Raw genomic sequence first — 21,852 nt, forward strand, 5'->3', positions numbered from 1 at the left:
TAGTTCTCCGAGTTCTTTTCTTTAAAGTAATATAGACGTGTGCCACTTGAGGGCACCGTTTTCACAGGCTTGAGTCTGATCTTCAGTTCAATATTTGGGTTCTATCCAGAAAAGGGAAATAAGGGACTGTATTGCTATGAGTTTTAATGCTGTAATTTTAAATAGATTGTCAAATGAGGTGTTTCGTCTGCCTTTTCAACTTTTAGGGTGAAACAATGTAAAGACTATTATGAAATTCTGGGCGTCGGCAGGGATGCCTCTGATGAGGATCTGAAAAAGGCCTACCGGAAATTAGCTCTAAAATTTCATCCTGATAAAAATCATGCACCGGGTGCCACAGAAGCATTTAAAGGTAAAAAAAAAAATACCCTTTTTCTTCCAAGAGGCGTGTCTTTACACCTTGAAAATTATACCTTTTAGTGACGGAAGTCCACCAAAGGGGGCTGTTGTTGATTTGTAATCATTAAAAAGGAAGTGGAAAGGGCCTCTTGCTATGTTAAATGCTCTTAAAAATCAAGTAAAAAGTTGTAAAATAAATACGTGTGATTAACTTATTCACTTCATGCATTTGATACAGAGACTTCTCAATCACTTTATAGTTGCTGTAAGACAGGGTAGCAAACCTGTGAATGGGTTGGTGGTGTTTATTGAAATCCCTAATAATTTGGTGCATAAATAAATGAAGAGTCGGACTTATCTATAAGTGCTTAAAAGAAACAGATTCCCACCTGATTAAAAATTTTATTTCTGTGCTAAAGGCAGGCACATGAAGACTGCTATCTGATACTCCCTTCTCCATGAGTTAAGCTCTGTTGCAAATTGATATGTTTTCTTTCTAAAGAGATGATGAAAAACACTCCTTATGGCTACAGTCTTAGATGCATTTATATTTACAAGTATGGGACCCAGAATGTACTTGTCATAAAGTGTCAATCAATCTGACTGTATCCTGAACACATGGAATTTTTTTTGTCTGAAAAGTTACATGTGGGTTTATGGTGCAAACGCCTGGGATTTTGCTGTAACAGTTAAAATTATGCCTAAATATTAAAATGCTGAAATGATCCCTCCGTGATCTTCATACTTAATTAGTGCCTTGGATTTCAATTAGAAATCAATAATTGAATTCAAACACAGCTTTGAAACTGAATTTGTTTCAGTTTGTCACCTGAGCAAAATATTATTTTCCCAAGCTGAAACTACTATTTTTGTTTGTTTGCTTGCATTCTATCTTTGTTATTTTACAAATAACAAATGTCAACATGCCTTCGTCTTTGTATTTTCCCCCACAATAACTCAGCGAGGTGCGTTAGACTGAAAGAGAATGACTGGCCCAAAATCACCCAGCTGGCTTTCATGGCTAAGGCGGAATTTAACTTAAAACTCTAAAAGTCTCCTGCTTTCTAGCTTGGTGCCTTAACCATTAGACCAAACTGGCTGTACTTTTTGAGTATAAAATAAAGGTAAAGGTAAAGATTCCCCTCGCATATATGTGCTAGTCGTTCCCGACTCTAGGGGATGTGCTCATCTCCAATTCAAAGCCAAAGAGCCAGCGCTGTCCGAAGATGTCTCCGTGGTCATGTGGCCGGCATGATTAAAAGCCAAAGGCGTACGGAACGCTGTTACCTTCCCACCAAAGGTGGTCCCTATTTTTTCTATTAGCATTTTTTACGTGCTTTCGAACTGCTAGGTTGGCAGAAGCTGGGACAAGTAATAGGAGCTCACTCCATTAAGCGGCACTAGGGATTCGAACTGCTGAACTGCTGACCTTTCGATTGACAAGCTCTGTGTTGTAGCCACTGAGCCACTGCATCCCTCAGTGAGTAATAATACTGAAGGGTTAATTACAGCCATGAAATTGGGAAGCTGCATCAGGATTTGGATCACAGCACTGTACTCGTTTGTTCTCTTTTACGTTAGGGCTAGGACTAAGAATGGGACTGGAAGGGATAGGATAGAATAGAATAGGATAGGATAGATAGGATTCTTTATTGGCCAAGTGTGATTAGACACACAAGGAATTTGTCTCAGGTGCATAAGCTCTCTGTACATGCAAAGCAACAGAGTAATAATAATCATAATGATACCAATAAGGAAGGTAGTCAAAAAAATGAGAAGGGTAATAGTAATACAGCCATACTACAGGGGGAAATAAACATAAGACTTAGATTTAGCTTCCAATTCTTCTTAGTTGGAATCAGATTAAAACTGTCCTTGTCTAGACAGCCACAGTATATCTAGCACAAAACTAACACTACATAGGTTTCTTCATTTGTAGACTTTATATTATTATGTTTATTGAAGGATTTTCCAAGATCCATATATCACAACTGTGATGCATGAGCTAAATAACACTTTAGCCTCCTTTTACTGGACCATCTTCCAAGAGTTTATCTTTAGCTAAGCATGTTTTATTCCTCTTGTTTAATCTTCCGAGAGTTTAGTATTCTCTCTCTGGAGGTGCCTCGGTTAATGTTTTTCAGTCACTGATGTCAGTTGATCCTTTAATTTTCCATTTTGCAGTGCCAGATGATAATGGTGTTATTTTTACGTTTTAGACCTTGCTGAAATTAATTGTGCTTCTTCGTTTTGCAGAGTAAATCCATGCAAGCCAAATTCGGCACGTAGATAGTTTCAGCATCTTTTAAATGGCTGTATTGTTAATAAATAACAAGAGTGTAAGAATGCACCTAGTTTTGATAAAATGGAAATGTTATACTTTTACATTTTTAGCACATTGTCTTTTGAAGTTTCAGGATTCTGTTTCCTTTTATAATTCCTTTCCAGTTAAACCTTGATCATTTAGGCAAAGAAAATTAATAAGTCTTAACACTTCATTGAAAACCATTAGACCAAGCATGAGATGAGTACGCACCAAATTTAGGCATATTTCTCAAAGATAATCTTGTTCTTTTTCATCAAATATTACAGTGCACAGACTTTCCTTCACACAGGTACTTAATCCCTGGCATTTTTCTTGTTGTTTTGTTTTAACTTTTGTGGTTATAATTTATTGCCGATTTATTCCTCTTCTGGTCATGCTTTTTTTGTAATGCTGTGAAAACTGTCAGTATTGTGTTACTGTGTTTTTGCAATATTGTGCTTAATCACGATAGCATAAATCTGAACATCTGATAATTATGGATGGGAACTGAAGTCAAGGACAGTTTCCTATAAATGGGAAAATTAATTTGAGGAATAAAAATATTAGATATAATTTAGAAGAAATATAATTTATATTAGCAACGAACCTGAAATAAAAGCAAACAACAGCAACAATATGATTACAGAGATGAATTTGGATTTGGCCATTGTATTTTTCCATAATAATAGTAATATTGATGGTAGCTTCTGTGCCTCAACTAATTATAAATGTTTTATTCAGCCTGAGTTCATTTCCGTTGCTTCACAATTCTTGCCATTTACTTTGCTCCCTAGCTATTTTCTGTTATCTTGCATTTCTAGTTATTCTGAAATGAAGGCATTTCCTAGAATAATTTTTCCAAAGAAGAATATTTACTTTATTAAATAAATCATAGTGATGCAACCAAATTGAAAGGTTGGTAGCAAAGGAAAGGAAAGTAAGACTCAAAAAGAGAAGCTAGAATAAAATGCAAGGGATTAGTGTGAATCTTCATTAATTGCACTTAAATCCCGTTGGAATCAGTGTGAAGAGTGCCTCCCCCACGTATTTCTTACTTGATTCCCAATGATTGGTTCAGTCTAGGTCCTGTATTAAGCTGTGTTTCATTTCATTTCTGAGGAGCTGCCTTTGAAAGATTCACCGAAAGCCAGCTCACGTGTAGTAAGAAAAATCCAACGCATGCTAAGGTTTCACTTTTAACTAGTACCATGTTTCCCCCCAAAAAAGACCTCCCCGGATAATAAGCCCAATTGGGCTTTTGAGTGCATTGCTAAAATAAGCGCCCCCTGAAAATATTTAAACGCATGCACAGCTGGTCCCCGCCATTTCCTCTGGTTAGGGTTAGGGAAACAGAGCTGGAAATCAGGTAAGACGGCAAGAGGAGCCCCATCTTGCTCCACATGCCCCAAAATAATAAGACCCTCCCTGAAAATAAGGCCAAGCGCTTATTTCGGGGTTCAAAAAAATATAAGACAGGGTCTTATTTTCAGGGAAACACAGTATTCATTTTGGAAGACAGCTTTGTATAATGTATAAATTATTGGCAGGACCACTAGAGAAACCATATCTCTAAGTTGTCTGGACCTCAACTTTAATAGTATGGCAAAGACTTGTGAGAAGGTTTCAGACCTTCCAATCCATAGTTGCAGTCTGAAAATAATTGGAGCCTGCTTGCAATCTAATGTTAAACAACATACGAGAAATAATACTGTGCACTACTAATCACCTGATAAGTGCAATGGTCACGTGACAAAATGAACATTTGAATACAGCTCTAGACCATAGCCAGAAGATCCAGTCTTTGCCCCAGCGATGCAGTCTTTCTTTCCTCTACTTTTCCCTTGGAAATATCTTTTTATGGAACAAGTTGAACTGAGTTTCAGAAAAAAGGATGGGATATGGTTATCGTTATTTATTATTCAAATGGTTTCCTAGGTTCTCAAGACATGTGATGTAAATTTATCAGTAATCTTTCCTCTAGAGGTAGGATGAACATCTTCAGAACACTAGAGCCCACAGGCTGAAAGAAATAATGTTGTGGGTGATGGATTTGAATATAAGGTGGGAGATGCTGGACATTTCCTGATTTGTTCCGTCATAATATGAGCCGCGGTGGCGCAGTGGTTACAGTACAGTACTGCAGGCTACTTCTGCTGATCACCGGCTGCCAGCAGTTTGGCAGATCGAATCTCACCAGGCTCAAGGTTGACTCAGCCTTCCATCCTTCCGAGGTGGGTAAAATGAGGACCCAGATTGTTGAGGGCAAGAGGCTGACTCTGTAAACCACTTAGAGAGGGCTGTAAAGCACTATGAAGCGGTATATAAATCTAATTGCTATTGCTATTGCTATAATCACCATTAACACATTAGCTATTGCCAAGGGAATGAATATGACGATTTCCTTCTTTCTTACATTTTAGCCATTGGGAATGCATACGCGGTCCTGAGCAATCCAGAGAAAAGGAAGCAGTACGACCAGTTTGGAGATGCCAAAGTCAGCTCTACGCGACATGGTCATGCGGACTTCAACCGAGGCTTTGAGGCAGATATTTCTCCAGAAGATCTCTTCAATATGTTCTTTGGTGGTGGTTTTCCCTCTAGTAAGTCATGGATTTTATGTGCCCGGCTGACAAAGGGAAGGCTGTAAAGGAAAGGAAATACCTCTGAGTTGGCTTTTCTCCTGTTTCCTCAAGGAGGGAAATCCAAGATGGAAGCCTGACTCATTTGTTACGCCAGAGGGAACAGTGTTCATTGAAAAGCCTAGGCCAGCCTTTCTTTGACAGGGCAGTCTTTGAAACTTCCTTAAAATTATAATGGAAATTTGATGATGTATTTAACAAAAATATATATGTCATCCACCATCAACCAGGTCATGGGTCTATCCAGCTGGATACGATGGGAGTTGCAACCTCCAAAAGATTGTCCATGTGGGAGGTGTTGACTTAGGTCTATAATGCTAGGAAAGTTTCTAATAGGTTTCACATGCTGGACAAATAACAATATTGTTGGGAAAATGGTTATCGGAGATAAAATCGGGGTCTGAGGCCGTGGGTCAGGTTGCATGGACATTTGGAGAAGAGAAGTATTTTAAAGTTACTTTCTGTTCCTCGGGGCCCAGACATTGAGAATGTAACCGGATCTAAGTGTCTTCAGGCTAGTAGTAGACGTGCTGTTGGCAGAGTTACACGTTGTAGCTGAGAATGAAGCTATAGGCAGAAAAGGGCTCCTGTTGGGTGAGTTCTGTGCTTTGCTATGGGGAGTGAACATTCCATTCCTCACACTCTTAAAGCATCTGTTGAGAAAAGAGAAGCTTTTTTGCTGACTTTCTATCTTGAGCTTTCTTCTAATCCCACCTAAGAGGATGGGTAATCACCTTTTGGGAGATCTAGAAGGCATCTTTCTGTAGGTAAAATTGTCTAGACCAGGGGTCTCCAACCTTGGCAACTTTAAGACCTGTGGACTTCAACTTTCAGAATTCAGAATCCAGAATTCTGGAAGTTGAAGTCCATAAGTCTTAAAGTTGCCAAGGTTGGAGACCCATGGTCTAGTACACTGGTTTGGGTGGTAGAGCCCAGTTGAGGTTGCCTTCGTATAGCATGTAGCTCAGCTTGCTTGTTTGCTCGAATTGTTTGGAACAATTTGCTAATGCTTTTGATCGTAACTGAATGGAAATAACAAAAGGAAAAAAAAAACCCTCAGGAGTCTTTACAAACTTTATACCATTATGTGGAAATCTAAGCCAGGATGCAAATGTCCTCGTTTGATGTCGGCGAACAACCCTCACATTTTGTACCGAGATGCAGTATTTGAGCTTATATCGACATTGTCGCAAAGAAAAAAATTCCACTCTTTCAAGTGGTGCACAACAATGGTTTTCCAGTTTTCCCCCTGAATCATAATACTAATCCACGAAGAAATTACTTGTTGTAGACTTATGTTCAACATCCCAAGTATCCACAAAGGTGCGTTTTGTGAGTTACATACATACACACACACACACACACACACACACACCCCTTTGAGCATTTTTATAACCAGAATTGTTGGCAACTCAGGAATTGCATGTGTCCGTGAGCTTCTGGCCGTGTGCTGATTTTAGCTTCAGAATCGCCTTGAAAACTAAGCCCAGTGTCCAGATAATATTCTTTGACTTTCCGCTGTCCACGTTGATGACCATCTAACCTGTTGATAACTTTTTTGAGGGCTTCCACCTTCCATCCCAGCAGGTTGACGTGCTCTCTCCTAAACATTTATCACTTGCACGGCATGCCTTGGCTTGGCTGTTGAAAGCATTGAATGTCCATTAAAACATGAACCACTTCTAGAGCAGCAGAAATGTGAGAGATTCGCGGATAGATAGCTAACTGAGCGGGGAGACATTTCCAGGAGGAAGGCTGTCCCGACTTTACCAATTAGAACTTGGTTTTATTGAGTTCTGTCCAGCTTATTGGTTTTTTTTAGTGGAGCAAAGGGTCAAGGAGGGGATGTGGAGGTCACGGTCCATTCCAAAGCGATGGGAAAGGGAAGGGAGGATTCAGCAGCTAAGCGAATAAAAGAAAAGGAATAAAACAACAGCAACTCAATCTGCAGGTTTTCGAGAAGTGAGGAAGGGGTTTCCTGAGAGGCTTGGGGGGCATACTTACCTGAGTCTCCCTGGCAGGCTCCACCTTTAATAGAGAGCCCAAAGGAAGAAGACGCTGCGATTACAACATCTCGGTCCGCAACAGAAAGCCTCCGAGAGTGGTGGAGCCTACTTGGAGAGAACACCAGGGAGAACCGCGTGAGATTAACTTCCTCTGGGAATCCGCACCCTTTGTGGCCAAGGAGTTGGGGGCCCAGAGCGGCCATCTGAGGCTGCTTATCTTAACAGCCAGATGGTGCAGCAGGTGGGGGAGAGAGAGAGGGGGGAGGGAGGAAAGGGCTAGAACAGGGGCCTCCGACCTTGGCAACTTTAAGACTTGTGGACTTCAACTCCCAGAGTTCCTCAGCCAGGAACTCTGGGAGTTGAAGTCCACAAGTCTTAAAGTTGCCAAGGTTGGAGACCCCTGGGCTAGAAAAGTCCCTGGACTTCACAACTTTTACCGCCACTTTGTTCCCTGAATAAAAAAGGCTTACGACTGACACCAAGAGCGTTCCTTGGAGAGCGGAAAATAAGAGTCAAACGATGCTGAGGCTACTATTTGAATCTCAGTAATTGGAATTTGGCTTCTATCCTTCACGGCCAGGAACAGAGTGTTCAGGCATTTTATAAAAGCCAGTATCCAAATAAGCTCCCCTCCCTCCCCCACCCCCGCCCCAAAAGAACCCAGTCTGCCTTTGTTATCGTTACAGTTACCGTTCTTCCATCCATCCGTTATCACCTTCTAAGCTTGTCTTTCCTGAACTCGCTGGCTACAACATCCACAATTCGCAAACAAATAGACGAAACTGGTTTGCGTTCAGTTGAAAGCACCCTGTTAAACTTCACTTTAAAAAGAGGGACAATTAGGAGCTTCTCTCAAGGATATTTGGCTGATGGACAGTCTTCGACTATTCTTAAAAAGCTTCTTTTCTCTCATAGGTAACGTACATGTATATAGCAATGGCAGGATGCGGTATACCTACCACCAACGGCAAGACAGACGAGAACATCAAGGCGATGTAAGTCGAAGCGAGGCAAAGGGAGAAATGAAAATATTTCAGACCATGCACAGATCTGTTTCAGTCAAATGGCATTTTGCTATATTGCTTGTGTCCTTAGGAGGTCTGTTCATTTTTTTTTCCTTTGCTAATAATCCCAAAGTGCAGGAGGATGCTAGGTTTTTGATTTGCAGTTAACTGTGGCTTTCATAAAGGCAGTTTTCATTGCTATTTAGGTGTAGGAGTACAGTTCCTGCCTAATGCTAAAGTAACAGCATTATCGTGCTTTTGTAATGCAATGTGCTGAAAGTCTTTGAAAATGTGTTTTGTAAATGATCTCTGTTTTGTTGCAAAGATCTTTTACCAGTACATTGGGTACCCATGAGTCGCCTACGGAAAGCTGCAAACAGAAAAGTAAAGACTCATGCCTTTCCACTAATCTTCCTTAGCACCTAATATTGAGGAACAGCCTGCCTCTGACATTGGAGTTAGCATGGAGTCATTCGGATTGCTGAGTCTATTACTGGGCTCATCCTCCAGAAAATAAAAGCTATGAAGCAGAACGTCATTTGTTCAGTGTTGGCCTCTACCACAGACTCTCTAGAGCAGGGGTGTCAAACTCAATTTCATAGAGGGCTGCATCAGGGCTGTGGTTGATCTTGGGGGGGGGGGACTGGGTGGGCGTGGCCATCTTGACGCCACTCCCCAATCTGCTGGCATGTTTCCTCTTCACATTGGGTAGACCAGACCGAAACCACACTGGCCCAGTGTTTCTTCTTCGCATTGGGTAGACCTGGCTGAAGCAATGCGGGATGGCCCCGTACATTTTCCAGGACGGCCCCGCAGGCTGGATCTGGATATGACATCGCGGGTCATATCCGGTCCACGGGCCTTGAGTTTATACCCCTGCTCTACAGACATGATTTTATACCCCTGCTCTACAGACATGATTCCCACCATCTTAAAATAAGGATTCATACCCATTCATAAAATAAGCTAAATGTCACAGGTGGAACTTAGGGTTTCATTTCTATCAGAATATTGTTTATTAGAGGATATGAGGAGTCCTTAGTGCTCTTTGAGTTCGCTTGTTTTCTTTAAGACGTTTCATTACCCTAACTAGGTAACGTCATCAGTGCTATTAGAGGATATGTCTGGTCCATTCACAGATCATTATTTTTCTCCTGGAGTGCCCCAATCCAGATAGGGCAGGAATATTTTGTTAATTTCCAGAAGTTAATCTTCTAGAACAAAGAATGGAACATGTAGAAACAAGGCAAGGAGGAAGTAGAGAGCCAGTTGGGCCTAGTGGTTAAGACACCAGGCTAGAGAACAAAAGATCGTGAGTTCTAGGTCTATTTTAGTTATGAAAGCCAGCTGGGTGGCCTTGGGCCAGTTACTCTCTTTCAGTCCAACTCACCTCACAGAGGAAGAGTCGTGAGGAAAATAGGAGGGAGGTGTGTTGGATATGTTTGCCACCCTGTTTGTAAAAATAATAAAGGCAGGATACAAATAAATAAATACCTAAAACGGGACTAACCTGAAGTCCCTTGCACTTCCTTCCAGAGGATTTAATTTGGAACAGAGTTCAGGGAAGATCAAAAGCTGTGAATAAGTGTACAGTACTTTAGATTGGCTGCAGTACTTCATAGAATTGTTTAGAAAGCTTCTGGGTTCAACAATATGCTTGGTCATAATATAAGTTGATTTTGTTTTACCAGGTTGTGTGGACCCAAGCAACTGTAGCTTATTCAACAAACCATGGTAAAAATCATACCATGACTTAGTTTGTAATACAGACATGTAAAGATATAGTACATGCAAAATACCGTATAAGACTATAAGACACACTTTTTTGTCTCCCAAAAGGGGGCAAAAATGTCTATGCGTCTTATAGACCGAAGCCGAAGCCCCGCCACCTGCCAATCATTTTTTTGCCTCCGCACACCCTTTTTTTGGCCTTTTTCAGGCCTTTTTTTGGCCCATTTTTGAAGTTTTTTTCGGCCTGTTTTTGGGGCCCATTTTTGAGGCTTTTTTTGGTCTGTTTTCGGGGCTTTTTTTGGCCTGTTTTCAGGGCTCTTTTCGGCCCCTTTTTTCGGCCTCTTTTTTTGGGCCGAAAAAAGCCTCAAAAACAGACCGAAAAAAGCCTCAAAAACAGACCGAAAAAAACCTCAAAAACAGGCTGAAAAAAGACTGGAAAAGGCCCGAAAAAGGGTAGGCCAAAAACATTTTTGTTGTTTTCCTCTTCTAAATTTAGGTGTGTCTTATAGTCAGGGGTGTCTTATAGTCCGAAAAATACGGTACTTCAAGCATTTGCTGAATTGGTATGAAACCATAGGGCCTTTCAGAAGTTAGTCTTCACACACCATGCTAAGCCATGGTTTGACTAACCACGTGGTATTGACTAAATCAAATGTGAGCAAATTCACATGACATCCAAAAGCCATAAGTTTAAAAAAAAAAAAAAAAAACACATTGCGGGCTACCCAAGAGGCAAGATTTGAACCAAAGTTGTTAAAGGTAAGTGGTTTGGAGGAGGCAAATGATTGACCTTTTCAATTCTTTCTTCCCAGGGTGGCCTTGGGCTGTTTGTCCAGCTGATGCCTATCCTCATTCTCATCATCGTGTCTGCCCTTAGCCAGATGATGGTCTCCAGTCCACCTTACAGTTTGAGCCACAGACCGTTAGTGACCGTTATTCTTGTCCCTATAGTTAACCTGGGTGGTAGGGTTTGGGGAAAGACTTAAGAGCCAAGCTTTTATTGACCAGTGATTGGTATTCTTTGGTGTGTTTTTCCCATCTCTCTTTGTTTTTTTCTTGGTTTCATACCATGCACGCTGGGATAAGATTGCTTAAGCGAGGGGTCTCCAACCTTGGCAACTTTAAGCCTGGAGGATTTCAACTCCCAGCAAAGCTGGCTGGGGAATTCTGGGAGTTGAAGTCCACCAGGCTTAAAGTTGCCAAGGTTGGAGACCCCTGGCTTAAAACATCCAGGTATTTATGTGGTAAACATTTACATGTAAATTGTAGGACTTCACGGTCTATGGGAGTAAGACTCATTTAGTTGAAACTTGACCCAACCTATCATCTCTCATCAAGGGTACTATTTCACACAAAGAAGCATTTCTGTGGCATCTGAAATCCTCCACAGATTGACTGTTTAGATAGATGATCTTGACCATGTAATTAGACGGATGCCTTTTGGCTGCCATTTTCTGGGTCAGGAAATCCTCAGTGTGGAATTTTTCTAGCGAGTCTAAATGCTGAGGTGACAATGACAGAAGGAGGGGATATTAGGTAGGGTACATGCCCCAAGTTATAGCCCTGGCATTTCTCATATATGTCAGAAAAAGCATCTCCCTGAATTCTACGAAGGTTCCTACCAATCAGTATTTATGATACCAGGAAGGATGGACCCTATTCATGCAAATTGTCCAAAAAGGAAAGTAGAAAAGAAAGAAATGTGGACCTTCTGTAAGTATAGGCTGCCCCCCCCCTTCTTATATGAAGGGCTTTAGGTGGTTCTGGCAGAAGATCTGGCTATTTTGTTGTGCAATTGTCAGTTTTACCGATGGATTGACATGCAGGATTGACGAAGGTAAGGCAGGAGATATTGCCTACAAAAAAGTACTCCTTATTCTGTGAGGACAAGATTTTTGGATATTGAGGCTGTGGGTGCTTTTCCATTCTTTTCACATTGTCATCATTCAGTGATGAGTTGGAAGCTGGAACCTTGAGGCATAATCTGGTTTCTCTGCGGGTCCTTCTCCAGCCTGGCATTGAATCAGCCAGAAGGGAAAGAAATGTGGACACTTGAGCCCTTGGACTGGAGGAGACATCCATCCTTTGACTGATAGGTTTTGGTTCCAAGTCGTCTGCTGGTAAAACAAGTCACAACTAATAGACATAAGGGAGTATATAAGCCTCATATATTATATTGCATGTTAGGATGCCACCATGCTTAGCTGGGTTTTAGTAAAATGTTGACTAGAATTCCATTCTTTAAGGAGGTGATTTGGTGTGAGTTTCCCATATGTGCTGCCATTCTAAGGAGACTTTTTTTAAAAAAGGATTATAAACTATACATTCAAATTGGCACTTTTTAATAGCCAAGTTTGGCATCCTTTCACTAGTTGTTTAAATTGAAACAGCACATTTTCATGATAAAATACTTGCTTTTAAGAATTCCTGAACCAAACTGGGATAAGTCATCTTTTAGTTTGCAGTTCAAATTTCATAAATTCTGCATTTTTTAAATGTCGAATTCAGAAGCTGAACTCAGATCCCAAAGCACAGACTCAACAAATCAGCTTTTTGGAATTCAGTGTTTAACAAAAGCAGAATTCATGAATGTAATCTCCCAAGCTTGAAGCCGACTATCCCAATCAACTTTGTCCCAAAATCCATAAAAAGAAATATTTCACCAGAAAGATGTGCATTTACCTGGAATAAAGGATTTTAACACTTGAATATTTTTAAAATGCAGTTTTTTAAAAACTGTGTGTGACATTGTCATTCTTTGAAGCTCCCTCCTCCTCTAGTTATTCTTCATAGCAACATCTTGCTGTGATCTTCCATAGATTTTTATCAGCTGGTGGCATGACTGTATAGGCCCTTGTGCAAGACCACAGCCTTGATAAGAGCTCTTAGTAGCTTTCCATGTCATAGGCTGGAAGAAGCCAAGATATTTCTCCTTTGTCTTTAGATGCAGAAGTCCTCTGGTTCCTGAAACTCACAAGAAATCTTCCCTTTGTTCAGTCCACATTTCCTTCCTCAATAGCTTGTTTGCTGAATAATTTATTGATTAGTCTTAGATCGTACTTTTTAAAAAGCCAATATAGGTTCTAGGTTGTTTTAGGATAAAATAGACAAGAGAAAATACAGTAATAAAATACATGTGTGTAAGAACAAGCATTCAGATAAATATATCACTTTTACAGGATATAATGAGTTCTTAGCTCAACTGCCTTAACTATGAATTTAGCAGATCAGTCCCAGAATGTATACATTAGAGCCCAGGAGGAAATAAGACAATCTGACATCCAGATCCCAATGGGCTGTTCTTTCAAGTAGGGATGTTAAGTACCTAAGACGGGCATATCAGTCAAAAAAAATGAATAATATCATGTATTGATGTAGTGTATGTAATAAGTATGTATATAATGGCTGGGCCACTGCATGTACACATTCTGTCGTGATATGGCAGGAGATAGTGAAGGTGAACTGTCCATATTTGGCCATGGGATCCATCAACACAAATCTTGCTCTAGAATAGCCCTTGAGAATTGTGTCAAAACTGATTGATAGGTATTTTTCGAATTGAAAAAAGAGTTTTCTTTTTAGTAAAACCAACTTCAAGGAGCAATTTTTTTTTTCCTTACCAAAAATTCCATGTCATTTTGCACACTGATATCTGGGACTCCTGTTTAAAAATTTCTAATAAAGGAGAATATTTGTAGCTCGTGGTTGATGTGAGGGGGTCCTTGGCGCTCTCTGAGCTTGGTTGTTTTCTTGCAGGCTTTTCATTACCCAAACTAGGTAACGTCGTTGGGGAACCTATTTGGGGTAATGAAAACAACCAAGCTCAGAAAGCGCCAAGGACCTCTCATTAAAAAATTCCCTTGCCTGGGAGACAGTTGAAAGTAGATATTGGGTGTGAACAGCAATGGGTTTCACATTTTGTTGCTACTGGTTTGTCTTGCGTGCGTGTGCGCACCTTCCGCACACACATGCACCTTCCACAGATGCGCCCAGCCTTCCATGCATGTGCTTTGCTCGCACGTGTGTCTTCCACGCATGCTCCCAGCCTGAAAACCGTGCCTAAATAGGACAGCATAGAGCTGGGACTTGGGGGTGGGCCCACCCGCGATCTCCGCTACTGGTTCCCCCGAACCGGTACGAACCGGCTGAATACCACCTCTGGGTATGAAATAACGTTAGTAAGTTAGTTTACCCAGGAATTAAAAATTTGGTCTGCTAGACATGTTTTGGGTAGCCTATCAGGATCTATTGATTAAATCCTGTGCCAGCCACGTGGAAACTTTATTATTCTGTATGTGTGGGACGGATACCCGTTTCTGCTTTGATCATATGAGCTGATATGTTCTTATCCATTCCCAGGATGCTACTTAAACCATGAGTCGGAACTTGTTCACGTGAGGCGACTTTCGTAACACACACACACACACACACACTTCCCCACTAGAGACTCGAAAAGGAAACCACATGGATTGAGTGCACTGGCTCACCGCAAATAAATCCGCAGAATTAACCAAATGGCAAACGTTTTGGAAGCAATGCCATCCACTGCCTGAGTGACTGAATACATTATACATGCACTGCACCAGCCATTTGTCACTAGAATACAGCAGGTAGCCAGAAGGGGGCAATGCTGCCTTATCAGTTCTTCCTTCCAAGCAGACGAAGTTGTTAGAAGAACCTGATCTTGCCAGCTGCTCTTGGTGGAGGAAAATGTATTGCTGTTAAAAATGGCTGGAGTTCAGCCATTAAGTGGTAGATTTAATCCTTGTTTGGATTATCACCCAGGTAAACAAACCTGTCAAATGGGGGAAAAAAGATTTGTCTCCAATTCACGTGTATAATGCTTGACTGTATGTCTGTCTTGGGTTAAGAGGTCGTCTTCTGACAAAAGGCCCAGGGTATTAAAAGAATTTCATTCTGGATGGCATCAATGGGGGAAGTGGGTAAGAACATGTACACATAGGCAGCCAACCAGAGATTTAAGTGTCTGTTGCAGAGGCAAAAAGCAACATCCCATTTCTAAAAATTTCACCATGTGTAAAAGAAATCTCTAGTATTCTCGTATGTGATGCAGAAGTACCTATGATTTAAGGAGCAAATACATTTTTGTTTTACAGTGCTACCTTGGTACTCAACTGCTTTAAAACTCATCGAATTTGGTACTCAACGCATTTTGATGTGAAAATTTTGTCCCGGTGCTCATTTGTTTGGTACTCAATGCACATGTTAGAACTTATTGATGTCGGTTGCCTTGTGACTCACTACATTATTCCTTATGGTAAAAATTCCTTTGTTACTCATAGCTTTTGGTACTCATTGTGCCTCCCAGAACCAATTAAGAATGAGTACCAAGGTATCACTGTAAATGCTTATGAATGCTTATCTTATTCAGGAGGAAATAGCAATTGTTTGTATGAGACAGTGCCATCTCTGCAGGGTTGAGGATAAGATATAAGTAGGGTGAGTTGATGGTGGCTCAGTGGCTAAGACTCTGAGCTTGTCAGTCAAAAGGTCGGCAGTTCAGCGGTTCGAATCCCTAGCGCCGCGTAACGGGGTGAGCTCCCATTACTTGTCCCAGCTTCTGCCAACCTAGCAGTTCAAAAGCACATAAAAAATGGAAGTAGAAAAATAGGGACCACCTTTGGTGGGAAGGTAACAGCGTTCTGTTCACCTTTGGCGTTTAGTCATGCCAGCTACATGACCACGGACATGTCTTCGGACAGCACTGGCTCTTCAGCTTTGAAACAGAGATGAGCACCATCCCCTAGAGTTGGGAACGACTAGCACATATGTGCGAGGGGACCGTTTACCTTTAGGGTGAGTTGGATGGGGTTCCTTAATTAGGCTAGGAAAGCCAAAAGAACCATTTCTTTGTAAAGATCTAGCAAGTAGATTCACAAGAATTCCTCCCTCAGAAAAGGTACTCAAAATCTCTTGAAATTAGATGTGATAAGAGTAAAACGAACAGATGGAACTATGCATAATGTAGAGTGATAGACATTTCTTCCATAAAAACAAATCTTTGCCATTTTTAGCTCAACCATAATATTGACGTTTTTCTGTAACAATGAGAGCCAGGCACTCTACTCTTCTGAAATGGAGGGATTCCGTACTCGAGATACCAAGAACTGGTTCTAGCTTTGCATAAAAACATGGCTTCTGAAACAAAGAGAAGGAATAATTTGCATGGCCCAAAAACTGGGGCGGGGGGGGGACAATTAAGACAAAGCAATTAGTGATTTGCAAAGCCTGATTAGATTATCATTTCTGTCCCAAGGGCTTATGCTTAGCCTTGAAATGCATTGAAAATAAAAGTGTTTACTAAACATAGGAGCCGCTTTTAAGAGCGACTGATTTCTCACGTCAAGTGCTGAGAAACATGGGAGAAAGGCCTGTAGACATTCTGAAACATGACTGACTGAAACATACTTTTCAGTCAGAGGGAAAAGTCTTCTCAGCAGATTGCTTTAATCTAGCCCTGTAGCACAGAGAGGATCAGGTTCCTTTTTTCTCTTTCCAAAGTAATAAGGGGAGCTCCCTCTCTTTTCAAGTTAGCACAAGTTGTTTCTTTCGGGGGTTCCTGGCATCAGAGAGAAAAACGCCCCCTGTTCCTTCAGCCATGGGACACCAATTGGTTGTATCAGAAATATGTCTAGTTGTGAGCATCTGCAGCAGGTTAGTTCAGACCTTTCCTTAACTGGTGACACGCTTGCAGAACAAAGGCCTAAATTGAAGATGGTTTTTAGAAGGTCTCTGGGGTATCAGCACGGGTGGGCTGCTACAGATTCGCCCGGGTTCGGGAGAACCTGTAGCTAACGTTATGGCTGGTTCAGAGAACTTCCAAACCCACCTCTAGCTGGCCCCGCCCACCCCTCCCTGCCCCTCCCAGGAGTCTCCACGCGGCCCATTTTGGATACGAGATAAGTGCAGGGTCTGCATGGAGGCACGGGGAGGGGGGAAAACAGGCCTCCGGAGGGCCTCTGGAACCCAGGGGAGGCAGTTTCCACCCTCCCAGAGCTTGGGGAAAGCGAAAATGGGCCCCCTGCCGTGGTGCAGGAGGCCGACTAGGCCACGCCCACCATGGCCACGCCCACCCAGCAACCGGGCAAAGAACCTGTTGTTGAAAGTTTTGAAGCCCATCCCTGGACATTGGAAAGAGGTGACAAAATGGGATTTTTCAGGAACAAACCATTGAGATAATGGAGAGTTTGTTGAGGCAGTCCCCTTTCTCCATTCCAAATCACATTTCATTATTTTACTACAAAAGCTTATGTCCATTAATATCCACTGTTTAGGCTCATTCCGCCCTCATTCAATTTTCCCTTCCCCTGAAGTAGCTAGAAACAACCTGCTCTTAAGCTTTACATTGTTTCTGCCTGCGGATAATCTACACCAGCCCAGTTTATGGATAATCTAAATTGATTCTCCTTTAAAGGGCTTGACAACTATACTCTGTTCTGGCAGGAGCAGTATGGCAGAGGATAAAGGGAGATTTGGGTATCACAGTTTGCTTTTGGGTGGGATTGGCTGGTAGGGGGTCTTTTAGTCTCCTTATCCAAACAAACAAATTGCAGGTGTGCAATTTTGACCGTTGCTTTTTGTCCTCCTTTCCTCCAGGTCAGTGGGCCATGTATTTAAACGAACGACTGAGCATTTGAAAGTGTCTTACTATGTAGGTGACAGCTTTGCAGAAGAATACACAGGCACGAATCTTAAAAATGTAGAGAGGAGCGTGGAAGATGATTATATTGCAAACCTTCGAAATAATTGTTGGAAAGAAAAACAGCAGAGTGAGTAGCTCAGCTCTTAAGATATTGGACAAAGAGAAATGCGGGATCAAGGCATTGTAAAGTGCATTTCAAGAAATCCTGTGTTATCACTTGCTACTTTATTATATTTATATCCCGTCCCTGTAAATCGGGCCTCACAAAGAAGGAAAGAGGTTATTGGTAGTTAAAATGCAGCCACTTTTATAAGTGAGATGCATTTGACAATTTAGCTGTTGCAGCTCAAGTGTTATTTATGTGTGCACACATGTACAAACAGACCCTGCAAAGAGCCATATGAGCTTTCCAGAGGATATAATGTATTTATGCTGAGGGGAAGAATGTTTGACTTGTGCTAGCATGTTGTGCAAAGTGCTCTTTTCAAATGCTTTATACAGCCCTATTGATCATTACAATCTGCACTAATTCTATTGTCCTGTTTCCCCGAACTTAAGAGTTTAAAATATCCAAATGGAACAATAGTCCCCAAGCTTTCCATCTTTGCACTCACCTCCTTTAAAATTTCTGCCTAAACTAAGTGGTAACTACAACATCTGGGGCAGAGTTTAGCAGTGGATAAATGTTTTTGCAGCTCTCTGCTCAGGATGGCAGGTGACAAAATGAGGTAACCACATACTCTCTCCAGTGAAATACACAAAGTAGATCAGAAATGCAATATGAAAAGTTGCAAGCTGCCGGGACTGTAACTTTAATGATTTGGCTTTCTCCTTTTACAGAGGAAGGCTTACTTTACCGGGCCCGTTATTTTGGTGATTCAGATCTGTATCAGAGAGCGCAGAAGATGGGCACACCCAGCTGTACCAGGCTGTCTGAAGTTCAAGCATCAATGCATGGATAGCTGTGGTAGAAACAGTCCATAGAGACCTAAGTAAGAGCTGGTGATTTCTATTTCTGGGACCTGGGAAGTTTGGTTTAGGACAGTGATGGTTAACCTTTTTGGCACCGAGTACCGAAACTGGAGCGTGTGCGCACATCGGAGCACCAGAACCCAGAAGAGAGCAGCTGGCTGGTGCACATGTGCATGCAGGAACCCGGAAGAGACCAGCTGGCCACTGCGCGCATGTGCACAACGGAACCCGGAAGAGCAGCTGGCGACGGCGCATGTGCCCACAGAGAGGGTTTAGGAATTCTAATTTTCCAGCATAATTTAGAATCCAAAGCTACTTTATTGTTTTATGCTAAATCATGGTTACTTTTAGCAGAGTTAATCAAATAAGCAAGTCTGCAAATCTTGCAGACCAAAAAAAAAGAGAGAGAGAGAGATACTTCTGTGCTCATTCTTAGATCATCCTCTCCATTCTTAGCAGCATTTCCTTTGCATATCTCTCTGAATTAGTTTCATGCTTGGTTTGAATACAAAACAAACTGGGAATAAACAAAATGCTCCTATTTACACGTCACGCTAAACCACAGATCAGGGGTGTCAAACTCGCGGCCCGTGGGTCGGATGCATTGTGTGCTGGTCACGCCCACCCCTGGTTTAAGCGGGGGGGGAGTCGCGATACATCACATGACGACAACGTGACGCCGCAAGTTGGACACCCCTGCCATAGATTTGGTTTGAAAGGCAACATGAATCATGGTTTCAGTGGTTTATTGCCCCAAACCTGTTTTTTAATTCACTGGCCCCATTTGCCTGTTATGTGAAGACAAAAACATTAAATTGCATAAACGAACCCAAAGCAAGACTTCCTATACGCTCTCTGGTCCCTCTTGATGCTCATGTGCTGTTGATCATCATTCCTTTGCCGGGGCATTTAGCTTAAGTTAAATAGTTGCACTTTCCCTTATTCTCAGCAGTGTCCTAGGTTGGTGGCAGATGGCAGGTTGCAGTGCGAGGCCCACCTCTTTTCTACATGCATTATCCACACGTATCAAAGGGGCAGGACTTGCTTTGTCTGCCATCTCGCTGATTTTGAGTGGCTTCCCCCTCTCTGCAAACACCGCTGGGGGTCCCTTCTGTTTCTCAAGAGCATTGTTAATTTTGGTGCAGAAACAATTATTGGAAAACTGATGGGCCTGTTACAGAATGATTGGTGAACATCTTCTTAAAAGCACTCACAGATAAAGCTATTCAGCAGCAGTGGCTTCAGCTAAAGGTAGAGCGTCAAGCATCAAATGGACAGTCAGCTATGGATTGTTGTAGTAGGGTTAAAATACTGAGCACAGTTTTGCAAACTCAATTTCAAATGTGGCTTAAAGGATCCTGAGATTCTTCAAAATTATTTAAGCAATTAAATCCCAATTAAACATGTGCTTAACCAACATGCTTTTACTCTTCAAGTCAAAACCAATTTAATCATAACATTACAGGCATTGGACATTTGGAAGACGACACTCTAATTGATTTTAAGAGTTAGTATTAATACATGGATTTACCATGCCATTAAAAATGGTAGGAAAGAGGTGCAGCAGGGCCTGGTAGACCTACCACAAAAAGATGGCATTGGATGTCGTTTCCTTTGGATTGCCAAAAAATCACAATGATTTCTCCCTCTCATAGTGAGAATTTCCTACCGATAATAATACTTGGCCATAGAATTGTAAGCATTGGAATAATACTAAACAGCTTCAAAGAGATGAATACATCTGCTGTGCATTTAGCCCTAGTTAAATGCCTTTAAAAGAAAATAAAAACTTGTGTAAAATACACAGCCACTGATTTAAGGTAGTGATGCTTCTGTAGCTTTCCAATTAGAATTGTTTATCACCTAAAATTGTCTTTGTCACCACCCTTCTTTGTCTTGTTTATTGTGTTCCATTTTAATTTGGGTCAGCTCTCCTCAAAGCAACTCACAACAATCAAATTACATAGTGAACAGAATCTTTGGGGTGATTGCTTAACAAATCTATAGACATTATATCACCTTATTAATGTGAATATTTTTAAAGTTGAAACAATCTACAAATACTTCATATAGGGCCCACTGATCAAAATATTAAAAAAAAAATTTAAGCACTGCAAAAATAATACAGTACATTGGAATCCAAGAGTCCACTGGTTACTCCAGCAACAAACTCTAAATCAAACTCACATAATGTTCACACAACTGGCAAGGCAACCCCCCCCCCCCATAGTTAAGATATGCCCCCTATTTTATTCCAAACATGCACACTGTTGTACTGTTTTTTCTACCCCAGAAGCAATTATTATTTGGGGGAAGGGGGTTCCAGAAACTGGAATTCTGAAACTAAGTTTTGAAAGCCTCAAATGGAAGTCTTTCTAGGACACGGGTGTCAAACTAGAGGTGTCACGTTGCCATCATGTGACATTTCGTGACATTTTCCCCCTTCGCGGAGCTGCGGTGGGCGTGGCCTGTGTGTGACACATCCGGCCCATGGGCCGCCAGTTTGACACCCCTGCTCCAGGATGTTAACTCCACTAGTTAATGGGACTAAAATGGCGGTTTGGGTGCACTTATGAGTTGGGTGTTTTGGCTTAGCCTGTCATGCAGAGATAGCCCGCAAAATTTTAGGCAGCATGAATGGCAGTTGTACTAGAATCTTCCAGGGCTCTGCCCTTCCTCCCAAGTGGAGCTGAGCCAGGTTAATGACCATTGATCAGGTGTAACCAGGCTAAAAACGAATTGATCTCTAGTCGCACAACTTTTTCATTCTTTTTCTTTCTATGGCATGTGTTTTATTTCAAATGGGAAAAGAAAGAGTTAGAATGCAACTGGGGTGTATCTGACATAATGGTCTTCCATGCTAAACACACAGCCTCCCCCCTTCCTTCTGGAACAGGTTTGACTTGAATTTCAGGCAGTCCATCCCAACCATAGCTATGCTTCCTTGGTGAGAAAAATATTTTAGTCATTTTTTTTTTTTAGAAATGTGGTGAGGCTTACCAGACTTCTATTTAAGGCAACCTAGATATTTGAGGCTGTTACCCCGAGTTTTTGTTTTAAGGCTTCTGTTCCTAAGAACAATGTTCTGAATGTTGACGTGTGTTTGGGGATAAAGGAAGAAATATTTGAAGAACACCTGAGAAGCCTTTTGAAGATTATTTAGTCTTACACTTGTCTGCCGTGATAGTCTTCT

General features: G+C 41.5%; 1 protein-coding gene across 2 annotated transcripts in view; it reads left to right on the forward strand.

The window, feature by feature from the left end:
• Window positions 1–21,852, forward strand: part of DNAJB12 (DnaJ heat shock protein family (Hsp40) member B12) — a 37,459-nt gene that overhangs the window by 12,440 nt on the left and 3,167 nt on the right. The window contains exons 3-9 of one of the 2 annotated variants that reach the window (XM_034425989.3): window positions 207–352; window positions 5,065–5,244; window positions 7,305–7,424; window positions 8,205–8,284; window positions 10,837–10,946; window positions 17,642–17,814; window positions 18,528–18,679. In XM_034425989.3, the coding sequence (XP_034281880.1) occupies window positions 207–352; window positions 5,065–5,244; window positions 7,305–7,424; window positions 8,205–8,284; window positions 10,837–10,946; window positions 17,642–17,814; window positions 18,528–18,649 (931 nt within the window). In that variant the 3' untranslated portion in view covers window positions 18,650–18,679. The remainder of the gene's footprint in view (window positions 1–206; window positions 353–5,064; window positions 5,245–7,304; window positions 7,425–8,204; window positions 8,285–10,836; window positions 10,947–17,641; window positions 17,815–18,527; window positions 18,680–21,852) is intronic. The other variant, XM_034425990.3, reaches the window with a different exon arrangement.

Source organism: Pantherophis guttatus, chromosome 6, assembly GCF_059756535.1.
Source record: "Pantherophis guttatus breed Tessera chromosome 6, ASM5975653v1, whole genome shotgun sequence".
NCBI classification, from domain to species: Eukaryota; Metazoa; Chordata; class Lepidosauria; order Squamata; family Colubridae; genus Pantherophis; species Pantherophis guttatus.